Below are 21,509 nucleotides of genomic sequence, written 5' to 3'. Positions count from 1 at the left end.
CACACCATATCAAAATTTGAAACCAATATGAATTTCAATTTCACGTTAAAACTTATAGACTACAAATTTATTTAACTAATATTTTTTATATAAGTAAGTATGATTATATAATTATATATAATGAAACAATTATATAAAAATTTATTAATTTGTCCCGTTAACTATGACACACTTGTGTATAAGAAATATAGTATTATTTAAATAATGATTTAATATAAATGATTCATATATTTTATTTAGGTGGTTGGGATAAGACACTTTAATTAAAAGGAAGGATTTAAAGAAAGGTTGTTTAACATGCATCTCCAATCATTTTATTCTGCACTTCCAAAAAGTTTTAAATTCCAAAACTGTCCGTGAAATTTAAAAACCCACCTTTACACTAATGTTTCATCCAATATCAAAATTTGATGAAAAAGTTATTATTTATCGAATTTTGAAATTTAATGAAAGATTTTTTATTTTTTTTATCAAATTTTGAAATCTAATGAATATTTTTTATTCTTTTCATTGTACTTCAAAATCCAATAAAAAATATATAAGGTTATTTTTGAAAATTAGAGATACAAAATGAAATAATTAGAAATATAAGTTAAAGAAAATATCACGGAAGCCCCATGGTTAAAATCCAATCCTATCAAACTCTCTCGAGAACTAAAATTCAAATATTACAATTTGTCCCAAACCCAAAAAGGTATTCTAGGAAGAAATTATGGAGGTGTAGAAAGAATTACTCACCAAAAAACCCACTGCAGCCGAATCTTAGGACACTTTCATTTTCTGCAGCCCCACAGTTTGTTAGTGCAACCATCCATATTTACAAAATGACTATTTTATCTTCTATGAAATTGACTTCCAGATTTCATGTTCCCAACACTTTTTAGAATAATTTTTCAGAATTTTCATAACAAGATTTTTTGAACAGAATTTCCAAAATACATAGAAATATATTTTGGAATAAGTTTTTTATACTAGTATTTTCAAAACAAACTTTTTGGAACATATAATTTCTCGTGGATTAAGTTTTTCAGACACTTCTACATGAAATATATTTCGGAAAATAATTTTTTCTTTTTCGTATTTTCTCTCTTCTTTTGCAGCAACCCTGACGATGGAGGTGACAGTTAGGTGGTGTAGTGCAGTATGCAATCAGTAATTACAGAGGTGCAAAAACAATAACCATCTGTGAAGTGAAACAAGAAGCAGATTAAAGAGAAGAAATAAGTTTACTTTAGAAAATGAAAGGACTTCATACTCGTAGGGGATGCCTTGAATTATTTAGGATAACGATATTTTACTTCTTTTTTTTTTTTTTTTGTCTAGTTTTGGTTGGTAATATTGGAAATTATCTTTATTTTAGTTTTTTTTTCAATATAGTCTTGAAAAACGTAATTTGTGTTCAATTTAGTTTTTTTTATATTCAATATAGTCCTAAAGAACGTAATTTATATTCAATTTACTTCTTATAGTCCTAAAGAACGTAATTTATGTTTAATTTAGTCCTTGTTTGTGGTTCACGGAGTTTGTAAAAAGGACTAAATTGAACACAAATTACGTTCTTTAAAACTGAAAAAAAAAAAAAAATGGGACCATTTCAAATATTACCAACCAAAACTGGAACCAAAATAGATATTTTACCTTTATTAAATAAATCCACTTTGAAATTTTTTTTTGACTTTTTATTTGTTTTGAAACTTTTTATTTCTCTTGGTAAGGATATTTATAATTTTTTTCAAACAAGTGTTTTTTTTATGGATTTTTAATTACATTAAGACGATTTTTTATTTTTATTATTAGTAATTTCAAATAACGAAAATCGTATGTCACAAAGAAGAGAATTTCTAGGGAGTAGGTATGATGAGGAGGAAACTGAATAAAAGAAAATAAAGAAATAAAATGTAATTTTTCATAAAGGAAAGAAAAAGAAAATCTTAGAAGGAGAAAAACCCATTCTCGAGAAGCCATCCTTTGAAAATCGTTTTTGGAATCTCAGGTCTTTTATTCGTTGAAATCAATCTTAAATAATATCTTTAATGTTTTAATAGGTCTTTATTTTCATTCAGAATTTCAAATAAGTTCCTTTCTTTTTCGGCGTCTCAATCGAGTTTTTATTTTTGTAAACTTGAATCAAATAGGGTCTTTCCGTTAAATTGAGATGACGTCGTTAAGAAGGTATGCTTATAGTGTAGTTTTTTATTAAGTGACATTAAAAATGTGACTGAATTGTATTTTTTTAATTTTTGAATTAAAATTTAATTCAAAAATTAAAAAAATACAATTCAGTCACATTTTCAATGTCACGTAATATAAAACTACACGGTCAACATACCCTTCTTAACTACGTCATCTCAATTTGACGAAAAGACCATATTTGATTCAATTTTAAGAAAATAAGGACTTAATTGAGACACAAAAAAAAGGACCTATTTGAGATTTTGGACAAAAATAGAGACTTATCGAGACATTAAACCTAAATAATAAGTAACATTTTACCATACGAAACCAATTGTAATAAAACATTATATGAAAATTCAATATAATAGCATATAAATATTTTAAATTTTAATATGTCGACAAATTATTATATCATATTATTAGATAATTGATGGAAAATAATTCTAGGAATTTACAAATTGAATTATGATTAGAAGAATGGAAGAAAAAAAAGATTTCAAAGACGTTCCACTTTTGTGAAGATGATATTTTTAAGTTTATTCTTACTTTCTCGTAAATATGTACATACGATTTTAATTATAGGAATAAAATTAAAAATTTTTCCAAAAATAATTATAATTAAAATTATAATTATAAAAATAAAAACAAATATATTCTTAAATATAATCAAAATTACTATTATGAATATAATCATAAAGTTAAAAATAATAAAACTCGTAAAATTTGAGTAGAACATATAATAATAATAGGAAATGAAATAAAGGTAGAATAAAATATTATGTTATTTCTTGCGAAGATTTTACTTGAGTTATAAAATAATTTAAATATTTGTCTAACTAACCCAAATGACTTAGTGATTGGGTACCTAAAATAGCTTGTTATCTTTCTATTTTGCAGATAAGTTCTAAATCCAAAAAGTCTATGTGGTATCTTAATAGTGGTTGCTCATGGCACATAGCAAGTGATATTAAGAATTTTACAAACTTCTAAAAGAAAGAACGGGGCTATGTCACATATGGTGACAATAACAAGGGAAAGATCCTCGGAGTAGAAGACATAGGAAGTGTAAATACCTTGATGATTTAAGATGTATTCTGTGTAGAAGGTTTGAAGCATAATCTTCTCAATATTAGTTAATTATGTGACAAAGGTTTCAAGGTAACATTTGAACCTAATTATTGCACTATCCATGAAAAAGATTCTTATGAAGTTGCTTTGAAAGGTATTAGACATACAAATATTTATTTAATTGATTTGGAAAATGTTTCAAATAAAAATATTTCATATTTAGTAGTAAAAGAAGAAAATCCATGGTTGTGACATAAGAGAGTTGCTCATATTCATATGCAACAATTGAATAGACTCATATCTAAAAACTTAGTAATTGGTCTACCAAAACTCAATTTTATAAAAGACAAACTATGTAGTGCATGTCAAAAGAGTAAACAAGTTAAATCATCTTTTAATTCGAAAAATATTGTTTCAAGTGAAAAACCTTAAAACTCTTGCACATGGATTTATTTGGTCCTTGAAGGATAAAAAACCTTAAAACTCTTGCACATGGATTTATTCGAAAAATATTATGCTTTAGTTATTGTTGATGACTATTTAAGATATACATGGACATTCTTTATTATTATAAAAGTGAAACCCTCAAAGTTTTCAAAAAGTTTGTGAAACAGTTTCAAAATGAAAAAGATTTGAAAATTAAATTTATTCGTAGAGATCATGGATGGGAATTTCAAAATGAATCATTTAATTTTTTTTGTGAAGAACTTGGAATTTCTCATAATTTTTCTGCACCTAGAACTCCACAACAAAGTGGGGTTGTAGAAAGGAAGAATAGATCTTTAGAAGAATTGTTAAGAACTTTATTGAATGAATAAAAAATTCCAAAACATTTTTGGACCGACGTTGTAAGTACTGCATGTTATATTTTAAACAGAATGTTTACTTGACCTATTTTGAAATGTACTCCTTGTGAATTATTTAAAGGAAGAAACCCTAATGTTTCTCATTCGAATAGGTTGTAAGGAAATTGTGATGCAGATTACGCTGGAGATAAGGTTGAAAGAAAAAGTATGAGTGGAGGTTATCACATCATAGGAGGAAACCTCATCTCCTAGACAAGTAAGAAGCAAAGAACAATTATTCTTTCCACCGCTGAAGCAGAATACATATCAGTAGCTAGTTGTTGCTCACAACTTCTTTGGATAAAAATCAGCTTGAAGACTATAGCATCTACGAGAATAAAATTCCTATCTTTTTTTATAATAATGCTACTATTTTTTATCTAACAATCCTAATATACATTCGAGAGCTAAACATATTGAAATAAAACATCACTTCATTCGTGATTATGTCCAAAAAGAAATGTTTTCTAGACCAAACTACTTTAATGGATTAGGAAATCATAAAAAGTGTCTAAAATCAAGTGTCTCTCATTGAAATCTCTCAATAGACTCTATGAGAAAGTAAGTTAGCTTCTTATGGAAACATAAATATATCTCTTATATGACACTAAGACTAAAATAAGTATTCTTCACACAATATTATATCAAACAAAACATTATATAGGAAACATCATCTTATAAGTGACCATCGAATGCTTTAGCCTTGAAAAGCATCTTTTGCTTATATCATCAGATGAATAAACATTTGTCTCACCACACAATGCATTTATTAGTGAAATGCAAAAATGACAAATTGTCTTAAACACACTACACTGCTTAACGTTTATTAACATTTAAAATATTTAATGCGTGTATGAAAAAGTACTTCTATGCTTGTGTACTTTGACATCTATGTAAATCCATAACGCAAAAAAATATGACCAAAATCATGACACCTAAGAAAAAGACGTTATGAGAGAAGAAGAACATTCTGGAAATTTTTCCCATAATCCATTTGCTCTGTCACATCTGCAAGTTCAGATTTCACTTAAGGCTATAAGAAAAAGCTTTGGACCCTACATAATAGACTAAAGTCAGATTTCACATAAAAAAGTACCAACTCTTCAGAAGTCAACTTCTTGGTCCAACAATCATCTTTCAAGGAAAGTCATATATAGAAGAAAGCTTGAAGAGAAGATGTTGTTGATGAAAAAGCGCATAATAACATAAGAAGAGTAGTAATAAGAAAAGAGAGAAAAGTTTAAAATGTTCTTATATCGTCTAACGCTCAATATCTTTTGAGAGAATCTTTTTTGTAAAGAGAGGAACACTTTCATGTGTTACAAATTGTATTGTATTTGAGCATATATCCTCTCATTGAGAGTCATTCATTTGTACCTTATAGAAAATTCATATGTGGATTTATTGTAAGTTCTGGAAAAAAAACTCAAATACTTGGTTGTTCAGCTCAGGTTGAGTTAAACGTCTATACAATTGTCTAGGGTTATAATATTTATTATAACCAAGAGTGTTGAGAATACTCAGTGCGATCTTGGAGAGGCAAAACTCATGTAATCTTGGAAAAGATTAGTGGAACCTCTTAAGAGTTCTTAAGAGAGAACTGGTCGTAGCTTAGGTTGAGTGAACTAGTATCAAAATATTTGATTTACTATTTCTCTATCTAAAACATTTTTCATTTACTCATAATATTAAAACCTAGTGTCTAATCATCTTAAAACTCTTGCACGTTATTTTTGCAAACTATTACACACTGATTTGTGAAAATATTTTTAAAATACAATTCACCCCGTCGTCTATCCTTATTAGAATAATATTTACTTTGGAGAATAACAATAGTCTAATAAATAATAACAAAAGAATAAATAATAACTAACATGCTAAAGTATTGAGATTTAGTTGTAATATATAAATATAAGCAAAAAAGGTGTAGATTTGGATTGCTTCATAATCAAGATCCTTAAATGACCTTATTTTAATATGCTTTTAGGATTGGGTAGAAACAAATAATAATTATCATAAATAAAAAATATAACTGCTTTTATTGTAGGTATAATATTATAAAAATTGATAAAATATAATTTTTTTACACATTTTCTTTTAATTTCAACATAAATTTAATATTTTTTTTATTTTAATAATTATTATAATAATTAACATTCTATTATCATAAAAAACAAATATAGTTTCACTAATATGTAAATATATATATATATATATATATATATATATATAGGATTTGTGAATGCATATTTATACCTATATTTTAGGTTTAATTTTGAAATTTTGATGAATTTTTTGTGTTTAAGTGATGGATTTGAATAAGATTTGTGACAATTAGACTTATCGAGTTTGGAAATTAAAAGATATTTGATCGGGACCATACTCAAGTCAAATTAATATGCAATTAAGTACAATATAATACTAGGAAGTGACTCCTGGGTCGTCTCTCAAGGACTAAATGTGGTTCAGATAATAGGTCAAACACGTGGTTGGAGGATGTTTTTGGACAGCTTTACTAACTAAGACTCGAATTAAAACACTCATTAAAATACTATTTAAAGATAGGTTGGTCATTAGCTCAGTTACAATATTTTCAATCCTTGATTAACAATCAATTAAACACTACTCTCACCCTATTCCAACACGACTCAATCAACTAAGCGAAGATTAATTGAATTTTCCTAAAATCGAATTAAGCAAACGAATTGCATACATTCAACCGATTGTGCACCATACAGATTAATGACTAAGCAAACATTAACCCCCCCCCCCCTCCCCCCCCCAATCAGTCTACTAAGCATGTCCTAATGGCAATTGCACAAACAGATTAAGATGTGACCAAAGTTAGAGTAGTAGATGCACCACAACAATGTAAAAACCTCATGAAAGCAATGTAACATCACTAATTACCAACCCAAACGAATTAAGCTACCATTATTAAAATTTAATGTAAACAGAACCAAGAACCAAGCATTGTCAACACCTAAACACAGAAACGAAATGAATTTGCAAAAACAAAATTGAAACTGGACAACAATTAGAAAATGAACAACAATCTAGAAAATGAAACTCAATGCAAAAAACGAAGTTGTAAAACACACCCTAAAATGCAATCAGAAATTAATATTGAATAAAACTTAAAGCTGGAAAACAAATTGAAAAGAGGAAAAAGAAACGGCAAGCACCAACACAACAAGCAAACAAAACAGAAAACAAAAATGGAAGACAAACCAAAGTGCAAAAACGAAATAACAAAAATGGGAAAATGAACTTCGAAACAACGAAGAGCAGTGAACTAGAATGAAATTTAATTCAACTTCCATGAATTCAGAAAACAAAGAGTGAACAAGAGAGAAAACGAAAAAAACCTCCACGGGAGATCTCCTTAGAAACTATTAAACATAAAATTCAGAGAGTTAAAGAGAGTGAGTGGAATGGGCACCAAACCCTAGGTGCCCAAATGTGCCCACACTTTGGGTCTCTCCCCAAAAAGACCAAAATTGGGCCTAATAGCTAAATTTGGCCTAACAATAAAAATCTGGTCCAATATTCATAAAAACGAAATAACAATTGTACTTTAAACTAAAATGCTGATATGGAGAGTAGAGAATGACGTGACAACCCTCTTTGAGTCCCAAAATAATATTCCAAAATTTTTTCTGCAATTAATAATGAAAATAATTATCCTCAGATAATTCAAATTAATTAAAATAGGAAAACTGGTCAACTCAAACCCAAATATCAAAATTGGGGAAATATTGGACAATTAAGCATAATTCCCTAATTAAATCTAGTACAAGAAGTTAAGCCAAGTCAATAAAATATTGATTCATCAATCTTAAAAAGTGATTTTTAGTTGCATAAATTATTTATGGATATTCTAATGTTTGTTGATACAGTTGAAGTTATAGTTTGATTCATTCGCAACGTGAAATTAAGTGGTATAAGTTACAAAATAAATTCAAAATTAGTTTATTCTGGAAAGAAATATACAAAAAGTTTGATGCATCTCAAGTTTTCACTTATATACTCCTCTTTATGCATTGGACAACAAAATTAGTTTTTGCTGCTACACCCCCTGATTTTCCTATTTTACACTCGTCGTACCACTCACAAAATCAGACTCACTCATATGCTAACACGTGACATAATCCCCCTCTTATGAATCAAGCCAATCGGATGTTGACATGTGACAAAATCCTCAACTAAAATAATTGGCCAACTAGAGGTTGCCATGTCATCATCTTGTCCATTCCCAAACGATAAACCCTAATCATCCAACCACCACTAGCAACCATGTCATCAACCACCATCTTCGACAATTCGTTATCCTCATACCACCGTGGAACCAAACCAATCTCCATCGCACCACTAGCAACCACCACGAGTAACCTCTACACACCAGAAAATTCAAGCTTGTTCGTCTTCTCTATGGATGCCACCAACTGCCGCTACGAGTCACCAAAACCACCAAAACCCACAAATCGAAGGCCAATTGCAAAACAGAAACCCAATCACAAGAAATAGAAACAAAAATCTCGCCTTCGAACCATGAACCTCCAACCTGCAAAATCAAAGAACCATAAATCAGTGGCATCATTGTTCGAATCAACTACCATTGAAATCACACCACCTAAATCGCGAGTCTCCTCCACCTTGTTTCGTTGCGCCTCCAAACCTACATAAACCACATTCACATGTCAAGTCAGTATGAGTGTCATGTATCAATTTCAGTGTCACATGTCAGTTTTAATATCACGTGTCAGTTTCAATGTCACGTGTCAGTGTCATATATTTAATTTAGTCTTAATTTTTGTTAATTTTATTCAATTTAGTCTCAATTTTCGTTAATTTTGTTTAATTCAATCTTGATTTTCAATAATTTTGTTTAATGAAGTCCAATTTTTTGTCTAAAAAGAAAACAATTTTATCATTTTTCAAAATGAGACCAAATTTAATTTTTATATAAATATTGTATGACATTTATATAAAAATTAAATTGATCTCAACTTGAAGAGGGATCAAATTCCATTTTATATAAAAAAAAAGGATTGATTTGAATAAAATTAATAAAAATTAGGATGAAAATTGTGTTTAAATTTAATATAAGAGATAATAATAAATGATACTTAAACGACTGTGAAACACTAATAGTAACTTAACACATTATATTGATGTTAACTTAACAAATAATATTAAGACAAACTTAACATTTAACATATGATATTATATTATTTAACTTAGTTGACATATAACCAACTTTTTTAATTTAAAAAATAAATAAAATAAAAAAATCACTAATTAATATGTAATGTAATATTCACATTAATAATTTAAATGTCATTACCAATACGAACTAAAGTTACCAAAATTAAAAGTTCATTAAAAAAAATCTCATTACATAAAACCATTATATATATATATATATATATATATATATATATATATATATATATATATATATATATATATATAATTTGATGATGAGATAAAACAAAATTGAAAAAGTGTCCACAATGTTCCAACCTCACATTCTCAACCAACGGCAATGGCAGCCTCATCCTCCTTCTCCTCCTTCCTCTCCTTTCTTCTCCCACCAAAGCCACAATTGCACCCTCCTTCCCTCGCGCGTTTCTCGCTTCGAAGCTCCAAGCTCTGTGCTCAACACCAGGACCACCACTCACCGGAGCTGTCCTCGCACGTTATAATCAACCCTTCTTACGCGCACGCAAACACGCTCTTCTTCCGATCTGCGTACAACGTGCAGGTGGTGGTTGACGAGAACGAGCCCGAGGAGAGGCTGCTCAATCGCTTCAGGCGAGAGGTCATGAAAGCTGGAGTCATACAAGAATGCAAGAGGAGACGCTTCTTTGAGAACAAGCAGGAGGAGAAGAAACGCAAGAACCGCGAAGCTGCTAAGCGTAAAAGCAGAAGCAGGTTCTTTCCTTCCTTCCTTGTGCTTACACTCTCTTTGCATTTTAATCTCATTTTTCTTAATGAATTAACAACCATGCAGTCATGTGGACTTAAGTATGAGATTAGTTAGTAACAATAATATGCAATTCATCAATCACGTTACATCAAAGTTTAAAAAAAGTGTTTAACTTAAAAATATATTTTTAGTGGGCTTGCTGTGATGAAATATTTAGAAAATTTTCAAGAAAATGTTTAGAATTTGTTATTCTGAATACTAATATAACAACACATTATACTTTGAGGACCAAACTGGTAATTCTATTATTAATTTTCTGTTTGATATGTTATATGTTGGATTAATGTTATTAAAAGGACAACTAATTACGGATAAACCCGTTTAGTGGCCAGAGTATATTAGAATAGGATAAGATAATTATCCTCTAATGCTTTAATATATTATTTGGTATGCCGAGTTCTTCTTATCCTATTGTCTATCTTATGTAGTGTGCCTCTTATTTATGGTGTCGGGGGAGCTGAGTTAGAAAGTAACAAGATAAGATAGTCAACCTTCGTCTTCCTGCTAGACTACTCAATCTTCATTTCAACCAGTCTCATCATCGCCGTCCTTATCATCAATGTCCTCATTGTCATACATATCCACCATTTTCACCATTTCTTTCATTGTCATTACCACCATCAATTTCACAACCTTTGTTGTTGTCGTCACCTCTCCATGGATATTCTCTCCTCTATACATCATCTTTGTCTCAACAACTGCCATTCTTAATATCATAGTTGCTATACCGGCCAACACAAGACGTCTTCAACCATTTTTGTCAAAAATTTTGCAACCACTTCCGTTATTTCCTCTGTTGTCGTCATCATTGTTACCATTATTATCATTTTTATCATCACTATTGCCGTCTCATTTTCATTGCGACAACTACCAATACCTCAACACCGTCACCATTAGTGTCACCACTTGAGTTGTCGACATTGTTACTGCCACCAAATTATCATAATGACTGCTGTTACTTCCATTATTGTTGCTACCACTCTCACCATCATCTTTACTACTACCACTATCTTGTTATATCATTGTCATTATAACCACTACAATCGTTATCATTATCACCACTGTCACCCTAACCTTCTGTTGGTACCATCTCATCATTTTTATCGTTGTTATCACTACCATAATCATCATCCTTGTTACCACCATCACTACAACTACTACCACTGCAACATAAAATTATTTGGTGTTATCATTGTACACACTAAATATTAGATTTGATTAATGTTTATGTTGCTTTTATCTTATCTTTTTCTGATCTTATCTTATCTTATCCTTTTATATCCTTATTACCAAACAAGCCCTTAGTTCATTTCATAATATGACAGAGTAGTTAGGATCTAGCTCAATAAGATAACTGGTTTCAGGGAAGTATCACCTATCGTCATTCTTATGTTTTCTGAGTTGAAAGGCTAGGTAACTTAAGTAAGGCTAAGATATAGTTTTGGTCCAGAACCCTGTTTAGTGCACTCACTTTTGCTGGCAATCATGCATTCAGCACCTTTATGACTGTTGTTGGACAAAGCTTAGATGGCTCAAAGTTTGAATGCGTTTTAAGTTAATTGAGCAAGATAAAATGAGTCTTTTGATATTCATCCGACGATTCTATATAGATAAACGTGTAAGGAGGAGAAGTTCAAGAAGAAAGTTGGGTCAAATAGTGCTTGGTGTGAAAATAGTCTCCTGTTTTGAGTTGTGACAAGTAAAGGTAGTTAGACAATATTTTTACACGGGGAGTGCAGATAAGATAGTCGTAATGGGATTTTGGTTGCAATTACAATCTAGTTTATAGGATATTTGTATCAAAGTTCCCCGCTTCTCCCGCCTTATTTATCATAAATTGCTAAATTAGACTGTGATAAAAGGCAGGTCAAAACCATTGATACATCGTGGTCCCTTCAGAAAGATTGCTATTTATCAAAATTAGGTTTCATCTTCCGGTTAGATAGTTGCCTTGAGTAAGATTAGTTACTGTTTGTCTTTTCTGCATTATTTTCAGGCGCCCTCAATCAAGATTTCAAGCACAAAACAAGCAAGATGTTGCAACAACCAAGAAGGTAGAGGATGATGATAACTGGGATCTTCCAGAAGTAGACGCTCCATATATTTCAACAACATGATCCACTTACATTCTGTACGATTCTTCACATTTTATTGTGAAAGGCTTTTTACGCATGAGTTCTGTTAAGTCAAATCAATTCCTTGGACACAGTTAGTGTAATGTTCAATTCACATTTCATATTAAGTTATGCTATTTATTCATTTGTGCATCAAATTTTGTTTTGGCATTGATTTTCTGAAATCTGGCAGCAGTCTGTTTTATTCTCCCTTCTTGCATCAATCTAGAGTCCCTTTATGATGTTCAGTTTTACCAGCGAGGCAAAAGTTACTTATCAGATAGGAAGAATATGTAAAAGTTCAATGCGTGGAAAATGTGTGCCAAAAGAAATTTTCTATTCACTGGACACTAAAATTTTCTTCGTCTTGAATTTCCTACTATAGCATCTTCAAAATGAGAGAGATTGGACAAGTTAGAAAAGCCAAAGTTTTCTTTAGTTTTGACTTTGGAGTATATGCATGTCATTCGAATTACTGACAATGATGTTTTTTATAGTAGTTAATTTCTCTGCCTTAAGCAATGCTCTTTATCATGCTTGGTTTTCCATCATTTTGAGCTGGATATGTATTTAAGATATTGCAGACTAGAGTTTTTTCCTCTAACGAGGTTATTGAAATCCTTAACCTCATTGGAACAAGAGTAAATTGTAGGAATAAACTTAAATTTAGGAGTTATCAAATAATTATTAAGAGTGTAGTGTTTATTGCATTGGGAGAGGAAGAGACACGAAGTTACTCTGTTATGTTTTATGGTCATTATAGTGTATTATTTGTAATAATTGAGAGCATTATGATCCGCAGATGAAAGACCTAATGTTAGTCCTATAAATTGTAAGGCTTGAGAAATGAATATACACCAGAAGTATATTCAGAAATATTTAAGTAGGTGTCATTTTCTAACAAATTGACATTGGAGTTGAGAGAGCTTGAGTGTCTGAGTGAGAAAGAGATAGTGAGAAAGAAAGTCAACTTTGACAGTTGGAGTGTGCAGATGAGAGCCCTTCTTGGATCCCAAGACGTTGGAATGTTGTAGCGAATGACTACGAAGAGTCTGCGGAAGATGTAGAGTAGATAGTGGCCCAACTTGCCGCATTAAGAAAATCATGGGTGAAGGATCAATCAGCCTTGTACATATTGTATCGAGTTATTGATGAGTTTGGCTTTGAGAAAATAGTGAATGCTAAATCTTCAAAAGAAACGTGACAGATTCTTGAGAAAGTTTACAAAGGTGATAATGGTGTAAAGCAAGTTAGACTTCAAACTCTCAAAGGTGAGTTTGAGAGTCTGAGATTGGAGAGTAGAGAACGAGTAACCGAGTATATATCTTGAGTGGAGGCTGTAACGAATCAACTGTGAAGAAATGTAGAGGAGTTGTCTGCCAGCCATATTGTGGAGAATATTGTGTGTGCAATTGAGGAGTCCAAGGACTTGACCCTCCTCTCGGTTGGAGGGCTTGTTTGATCTTTGGAGGCACACAAGCAGCGGAGGAGAACATTGTTTGAGCCACTTGATTAGGTACTTCATGCAAAGCTTGACTTGAAGGGAAGTGCTCAGAACACTCGAGGTCGAGGTGGTCCTGGAGCAAGAGGTCGTGGACGAGGAGGTCATGGTCAAGGTGATCCTGAAGACGGAGATGAACAAGCCGGGAAATGAAACTGGAGAGGTAGTGGAAAAGCAAGAGGTCGGTCTATTAATTATGGAGTAGAATGCTATAAATGTGGCAAGCATGGCCACTATGCAAATGAGTGTAGATAGGTCAATATGTCTAATGTTAGTTCTATAAATTTTAAGGCTTATGAGAAATGAATATACACCAAAAGCATATTCAGAAATATTTAAGTGAGTGTCATTTTCAAGATTGAACTGAAAAACTTAGGCATGAAGACACAATGTAGGCAGTGCCAAAATATGGCTGTGTTTTTAGAGAGAATAATGCTTTTTTTCTTGGAAAATAGGCAACTTGTTTTATTCAATGTTAGGATCAATTGTATGAAGTTTGGCGTATTTTTATCTTAACGGAAGAAAAATGGGGAAAAATAGGATCACTATTTCTGAAATAACCTCAAGTCAAGACTTCCAGGATTAGATAAAAGGGAGAGAGATTTAATCACTTCTATTTCACTGAAATGCCAAAGAAAATGGTCTATATATCTGGGGTAAATGTTCCAAGTGTAATATTTTCCCTTCTTCGGTTCAACAACTACAAAGTGCTAAAGGAGATGTTTAGCTTTTCACTAAAGTAGTATCTAGCTTAGCCTTTCTGAAATTCTTAAAAGTAGTTCATTTTATTAACTTCTTTAATTCTTTGAACTACTTTTTTGTCAAAACCACAATTGTCCTATATTTAAGCTGTTTTATTTTATTAGTTGATTTTATGTTTAGAGCTTTTCCAAAATAGAAGCAGAAAAAAACCTGTTATGATGCTCCAAAGACATGGACATTAAAGCTAGACTAAGTGATAACATATCAGTTCAACTAAACTTAAAAATTTGGATGAGGGAAAGCTTTCACAATAGTTCCTTCTAAAACAATTGAGAACTGTATATGATTCTAAGTATGATTTCTTCTGAAGCACTTCTGCGGCCACCTCAAAGCCATTTTATCCAAAGCATTGTCCCCTGATGCACGTTTTCTGAAGCGGATCCAATCATCTAGAACAATCCTCAGGTCATGAACTTTGCTTTTTAGATCGTCACAACAGTTAGCTTGAATGGTATAAACCTCCTTGAACATATCCTTTTTTAGCTGACAAAACCCACCAAAAGAGCTTGTATTTACAAAATGAATCCGAAAGCCATACGAGTCAGCTACATCTTGCCTTGCTTTTATTGTTGTACACAAGGACTCTTCTACGGGATCGTTTGGATAAAGAATCTTGGTCAATTTCCAATAGTTGAAAAATTCGAAGGAAATGGTATTTGCTTTCAAGAAGAATATTCCCTCATCATACAGGTAACTTCCACTTTCTCCATCACTTAACACATTACATGAAATTGTGAGTTCATCAATTGGATTTAAGTTTATCAATGGACTTCTAAGCCACAGCACATCTGGATCCTGCAAAATTAAAGTCACAATCAATTCAAGTAAACTAATAGCCATTCATCCATAACTTTTTACATCAAACTTGAAGATTTCTAACTCTTTTATTTGTGTTGAAATTTTTTGAGACTCGAGAAATTATGCGAGTCTCACAAAATGTTAGAAAAGAGTAGGTTGTTAGTATTGTTCACAAAGCCTTACCGTGAAAATTATGTTGTAACCCAATCGAATCACTTCAAACAAGACATCCTTTCTTGTCCAAGTGAATAACTTATCTGCCGAGGTTGTCATAATGGATTGTGTTTTTGTGGCAAAATGACGCGGAAAGATGGAAGGGTGGATGCAATAGGGGTGCAAGGACCTGCAGTACTGAAAAGCTTGGGGGTCCATGGCTATGATTACTAAGTGATTCACTAACCTTTGAGTCCCTTCACCTGATTTGAAGCTTTGTAGTAAAATGTCAAGGAGAGATCCAGGACTTGCCAATGATTCATCCACCATTGTTAGGATAACAGTTCTGTCTGGCATCGTAGCTCTCCTCAGCGTATTCTCTAATTTTTCATTCTCTGGGTCATACTGATAGAGAAGTAAAACAAATTAACCCAGAATTCAAAATTATTTTGATGATCTAGTCAGTGTTTGCTTTCAGGTCCATTCAATTGCATATCAATGCATTATTAAAGAAGTTTGACTGCTATATAGTGTAAGAACAAAATTATTATGATGTAAAAAAAATCCACTCACCTATAAAAGAAATTTGAATCCTAATTAGATGAAATGTTAGTAAAAGTTATAATACTTTGTTAAAAACAGGAATGCATGTATGTGTCGTAGTTTCTGAATTCAATCAAATCGAATACTTTGTTAATTTTTCATTCTTACTAATAATATTTTCAATTATTCAATTAATATCAAATGTTAAATGTATTTACAATTTATCAATTTATAAAATGAAATCTATTAAATGTTTATATTTTTATATTTCCATTTAATTTTTTGTTTTGAAAAAATACCTATGAATTAAATTGTTTATACATTATATGTTTATATTTATAAATAAAATTTGATTATATTACACATTCACAATTAATTACCTTTGTATCATCATTCAATCTGCACACAAACAAAAGAGTCTGGAATTAATTAATACAAAGAGACTAAGTCTTGTTCACTTGAATAAGAATTTGAGAGAATTTAAAGATAAGTTTTTTTTGTTGTTGTTTAGTTGAATAGATTTGGAGGTAAGTAAAAATAGATTTAGAAGTAAAATTTGTGAGAATTAGTGTAAGATTTAATTTATATGACAGATTAAAAAACTTTACTTCTAAATTCACTCTCGTTTATCTCCAAATCTATAAACAACAAAAATATTTATCATCAAATTCTCTCAATTACACTTCTTCAAATCTACTCAGATGAACAAGGCCTAAAACATCAAATATATCAAACAACGGAACGTGTAATAAGAATCCCTAAGGACGAAAGAGATAACCATATCATGTTTTTTAGGTTATTCTATGGCTTCATACAAAAACAATAAATGAGTGCTTACAGTTGATGAATGCCTGAACAGAACCATCTTTCTGAGACTACTTTGATGTGATGTAGGGTAGTGATATAGAAGGAGGCATACCAGCACGATGAAGAAAGCTAAGAGAGAAAGATACAGAGAATTTCTCAATCTGGAAGCTCTCATCCTTCCAAATGCAAATGGCCTTTAGGCCTAACTTAATCTTTTGAAAGTTGATCTCACGTTTATCAAGTGCTGTGAAAAAGAAACCAATGAATGTGTTGAGAGAAGACCCCTTTGCATGAAAAGCCAGAATCAGGGAGATTTGAGAAAATCACATTATACAAATTATATATGCTCAAATGGGTTGACATGTTGAATGAATTCAATAGGCAACAATAAAGAAAAAGTTAAAAATAAATGCTAATAAATATATTTAACTATCCAATTAAACACTTTGTCCGTTTCAGGTCTTGACAAATCTGATATGCTTTCGAAATTTGGCTTTATTATGGTAACTTTTGTTGACTAGGTGACCCCATGTGGATGCAATGGATGCATCTCCTTCACCCCTCTATTAGCAAAATCATCATCTTTTACGGTCATTGCTAGATACACTATCTCCTTTGGTTTGCTTTACATAATAAACAACAAATTTCTTTTTCTCACTCCCATCTATCTCTCTATCTACATATAATATAATGAAAAATATTATTTGACACACCTAAATTTTTTATATTCATTTAATACTATTCTTTTCTACTTTTTACTTTCTTTAATCTTAAAAAAAATACAAAATTTTACATTTTTATGACCATTTTAATCTTATACTCTGTGTTAAATGAATGTAAAAATGTATCATGGTATCATTACTCGTATGTAATACTCTCTCCACTCACCATAATGACCACTTCTTTTTAGTCATTTAAAAAAAAAATAAACAATTTTATATCAATTCAAAATTATTTTATGTATGATGTTATACTATATATTTTTATATATACTAAGAAATGGATCACTTAAATATGTTTATATCATTTTTCAATTTTGACTTAAACAATCCTCATGAAGTTATAATCAACTATTAAATTGATAAAACTCTCAATTTTTATAAATTTATCTATTATTTATAGTGTTTTATGGAAGCTAAATGGTATAATTTGATGACTCTACAAGTAATAACCTTTGAAAGAGAAAAAGGAGGTTTAAAACGTATATAGTACAGGTTGATTTTAGTTAAATATTCATTTATGAAATATAACAGCTTTTAATGCAATTAATAATTTATTGAATGTCATTTTATAATCCTCTTTTAGTTTAGTCTTTAGTAACATTGAGTATGATTTACGCGAACTTGTTATCAATAAAAACAATATTTTAATATGTATTTCACAAATATGAATATTTAAAATTAAGAATTTTAATATAAATAACTTTGTTTAATTATAAAAGCTCGGATTTATATTATTCACAATAAAATTTTAATTTTATTGATTATAAGCTCTTGTAAACAAAATAGCACTCTGCATTCTATACCTTCCATAAAATCTCACCGTTCTGATTAAAACATGTTTTAAAATAGTTTCCACAATTACTTAGCATCCATCTATCTATAACTTACACTACTAACAATGTTATTTCTTTTGCTTTTCAATGTTTATTCAACAAGTATAATTGATTTGGAAAATTTGATCATTATAATTAAAATATATTTTACCTAAACGAGTCGGGTAGCTATCAGTTTCACATGTCATACTAATTTAGTATTTAATATAAAAAATTATACCATCACAAGGATAAAATTAAATGCTTAACATAAGAATAGGTAATTTAATACGAAGGGATACAATTATTAAAAATATTTATTTTGATATTAAATAAAGTCTTATTTTTATCTAAACATTCAACAATTCTACAAATCATTAGTGCAGAAAAGACTTTAGACGTTTGTTATTTTGGGCTTTTAACGTCTGATCTTTGTCCGACGTCTATACGAGTGTCGTTAATGAAACGTCGGACCCTTTAGGTCAGACATCTCTATAGACGTCAGACCTATATAGGTCAGACGTCTATATAGATGTCGGACGTAGACGTCTATATATACGTCTGATCCATACAGGTCAGACGTCTCTGAGGTTGTTCCTGACTGATGGTGATTCGAGTTTACAACTTTATATTTTAGTTGAAGAGAATGTATTGTATGTTTTTTTTTATTGGATGGTTTTAAAAACGTAGTGGAGGGAATTGGAGACTACAAAACGCAAGAAATCGCTGCCAAAGAATGCCGCCCAAGGACACGAGAATAACTGCACCAAAACCCAATGAAAACACATTTTAATCGGTTCAAATGAAAGATAATGCATCAAAGAGTGATGCAATCGGAGTAAAACTAATTTAAAATGTTGCAAAAGTGAGAAAACGAACCTGAAAAGCGTAACCCGTAGAGAGAAAACGCGATGAAGATGATGAACAATGAGTGCGCGTAAGGGTTGTCTCGCGATCACGGTGTTTTAATGTCGACATTTAGAAGTCGGTTCCCCTATAACAGACGTCTAAAGGGCTTTAGAAGTCGGTTGCCCCCAAATCAGACGTCTAAGTGGAGTCAAAAAGTGACTTTTAAAATTTTTGGGTTTAGGGTTTAGACGTCGGTTCCCCCAATAACTGATGTTTAAAGTGCTTTAGAAGTTGGATTGGCAGGATCAGACGTCTATATGGAGTCAAAAATTGATTTTAAAAATTTTTTGGGTTTAGGTTTTAGATGTCGGTTCCCCCAATAACTGACGTCTAAAGTGCTTTAGAAGTCAGATTGACGGAATCAAACATCTATATGGAGTCAAAAAGTGACTCTTTAAATTTTTGGGTTTAAGGTTTAGACGTCAGTTCCCCCAATAACTGACGTCTAAAGTGCTTTAGAAGTCGAAGTGGTGGGATCAGACGTCTATATGCAGTCAAAAAGTGATTTTTTAAATTTCTGGGTTTAGGATTTAGACGTCGGTTCCCCCAATAACTGACGTCTAAAGTGCTTTAGAAGTCGGTTCCCCCATAACAGACGTCTAAATAGAATAAAAAAATGTTTTTTATTAACTTTTTCGTTTAGTTTTGGCATCTATTCGGGGGAGCCGACGTATATGAGGGCCTATAGACATCGGTTATGAGGGTCCCGACGTCTATAATATTATAAACGTCAGGGTCCCTCTTAATTGACATCTATATTGACAACTTATTTACGAAAGTGCCACCGGTCATTAGTTTACGTCGGGCCCCCGCTTAACTGACGTCTAAGGGTTGACGTTAAAAGCCAATTCTCCACTAGTAAATAACTTATGAGGTGTTATGATGGAAAACAAAATAGTTTTCTTATAACTTATTTATAAATTAATATTTGCAATTAGTTTTAAAAAGTAATCAAGATACTTAATTTGGAATATTGTTAATTTAACTCTTAGTGTGGAACTGAATGTATTATGTAAAGTTTTATTTCACTTAGCAAATTTCTCATTACTCGGTATTCGTTTTTCAAGTCTTTTTGGTCTTTTATCGAATGATAGGATGTCTACAGAAGATTCTCGCTCAAGTTAGTACTGATAAGAGATTCTAGTCAAATCTGGATTTTACTATCAAAGTATAATTAAAATAATATTTATAGATATGTTTTTGTTGACCATGAGTCACAATTTTGGATTCATTGACTTGGAGGCTCAATAACCAGTTTATTTGTGGAAAACTAGCACTTGTTTTTTACTAAGTTATCCAATGTTAGAATATATCTAGCAGATATAAGGAGGTACCAAGTGCATTGTAAATATAAGAATTGTGGGTAGATTATGGTTTCGTGTAGGACATGGTTTAAGTGCCTATAATATGTTTGTCTCATTGGTGCATAAGGGTTTCCTAAAGGTAGAATTATGAGTGCGAAGCGTTAGGTAAATTGTTTAGAGGGTGAACTGTAACTTAGGTGAGGGGGTTTAAGGTTAGATAACAACAACTGGTAAAGGAGCTCTATGGCAGTAAGAAATTACTTCAATTTAAGTGAAAGTTTATAGGTTGGCCTACAACATTAAAGTACTCATTTTAGCAATTGTTAGTGGTCTAGTTAGGTGGGCAATTCAATCTAGAGGTTTCAACTTTAGGTCTGATTTGAGAAATAGTTTTAGTTGGGTCCCTTTCAGTAGGGTTTTAGTGGTTATACTCGACATTGTCCAATTGTCCAAATTGGCTTCAATAGATGGTCACGTTCAAGGTTCTTTTCTTTGCACAATTAAGTTACTTAGCTTAGATTCACAAATTTTCAAAATAGTCTTAACTGTTAGTAATTTAGAGGTAGTCATGCAATTTGAAAATATTCATTTCATTGTGGATGAATTAGAGTAAATGAGTTTTCTTTCAGAGGTTGTTTCTGTAGCACTATAAATACATAGTTAGTCTTAGGGTAAACTCAAGTGTAATAGATTTAATTGCATTTTTTATTTGTTGAAGAGTTTTGTTAGGGTTCAAGGGTCAGTAGATATATATATATATATATAGTGGTTACTAGACAATAATAGAGAATAAACGATGTCTTAATGATAAAGTTTATTATTTTGTAGGTGAAAAGTCTATATGTAAGTTTATAAATTGTAAGTGTCTTATTGACATAGTGTGAAAAACACCAGAAACATATTCAGAAATATTTAAGTGAGTGTCATTTGCTAACAAATTGGTATCAGAGTTGAGAAAGCCTAAGTGTCCGAGTAAGAAAGAGATAGTGAGAAAGAGATGGTCA

At 31.1% G+C, this 21,509-nt stretch overlaps 2 protein-coding genes across 4 annotated transcripts; one reads left to right on the top strand and one right to left on the bottom strand.

Annotated features, from left to right (window-relative positions):
* The first annotated feature begins 9,594 nt into the window (after window positions 1-9,594).
* On the top strand, window positions 9,595-16,990 carry LOC106753668 (30S ribosomal protein S21, chloroplastic). 3 transcript variants are annotated; one of them, XM_022777667.1, is made up of 3 exons: window positions 9,595-10,025; window positions 12,077-12,211; window positions 16,851-16,990. In XM_022777667.1, exons 1-2 carry the CDS (start codon window positions 9,637-9,639, stop codon window positions 12,195-12,197), a joined length of 510 nt encoding a protein of 169 aa, XP_022633388.1. In that variant the 5' UTR covers window positions 9,595-9,636; the 3' UTR covers window positions 12,198-12,211; window positions 16,851-16,990. The 3 variants fall into 3 exon arrangements, with proteins under 3 accessions (XP_022633388.1, XP_022633387.1, XP_014490999.1); XM_022777666.1 differs by having other exon boundaries at window positions 16,846-16,985; XM_014635513.2 differs by lacking the exon at window positions 16,851-16,990 and having other exon boundaries at window positions 12,077-12,405.
* LOC106753869 (uncharacterized protein At4g15970) lies at window positions 14,746-16,989 on the bottom strand. The gene is made up of 3 exons (XM_014635736.2): window positions 16,790-16,989; window positions 15,439-15,813; window positions 14,746-15,252 (listed from the first exon to the last, which is right to left on the bottom strand). The coding sequence occupies exons 1-3, from the start codon at window positions 16,931-16,933 to the stop codon at window positions 14,746-14,748; spliced, it is 1,026 nt and encodes a 341-aa protein (XP_014491222.2). The 5' UTR covers window positions 16,934-16,989.
* Window positions 16,991-21,509: the final 4,519 nt, after the last annotated feature.

Source organism: Vigna radiata, unplaced genomic scaffold, assembly GCF_000741045.1.
Source record: "Vigna radiata var. radiata cultivar VC1973A unplaced genomic scaffold, Vradiata_ver6 scaffold_7, whole genome shotgun sequence".
NCBI lineage: Eukaryota > Viridiplantae > Streptophyta > Magnoliopsida > Fabales > Fabaceae > Vigna > Vigna radiata.
The sequence above is the reverse complement of the archived record's forward strand: the minus strand, read 5'-3'. Positions and strand labels throughout refer to the sequence as shown.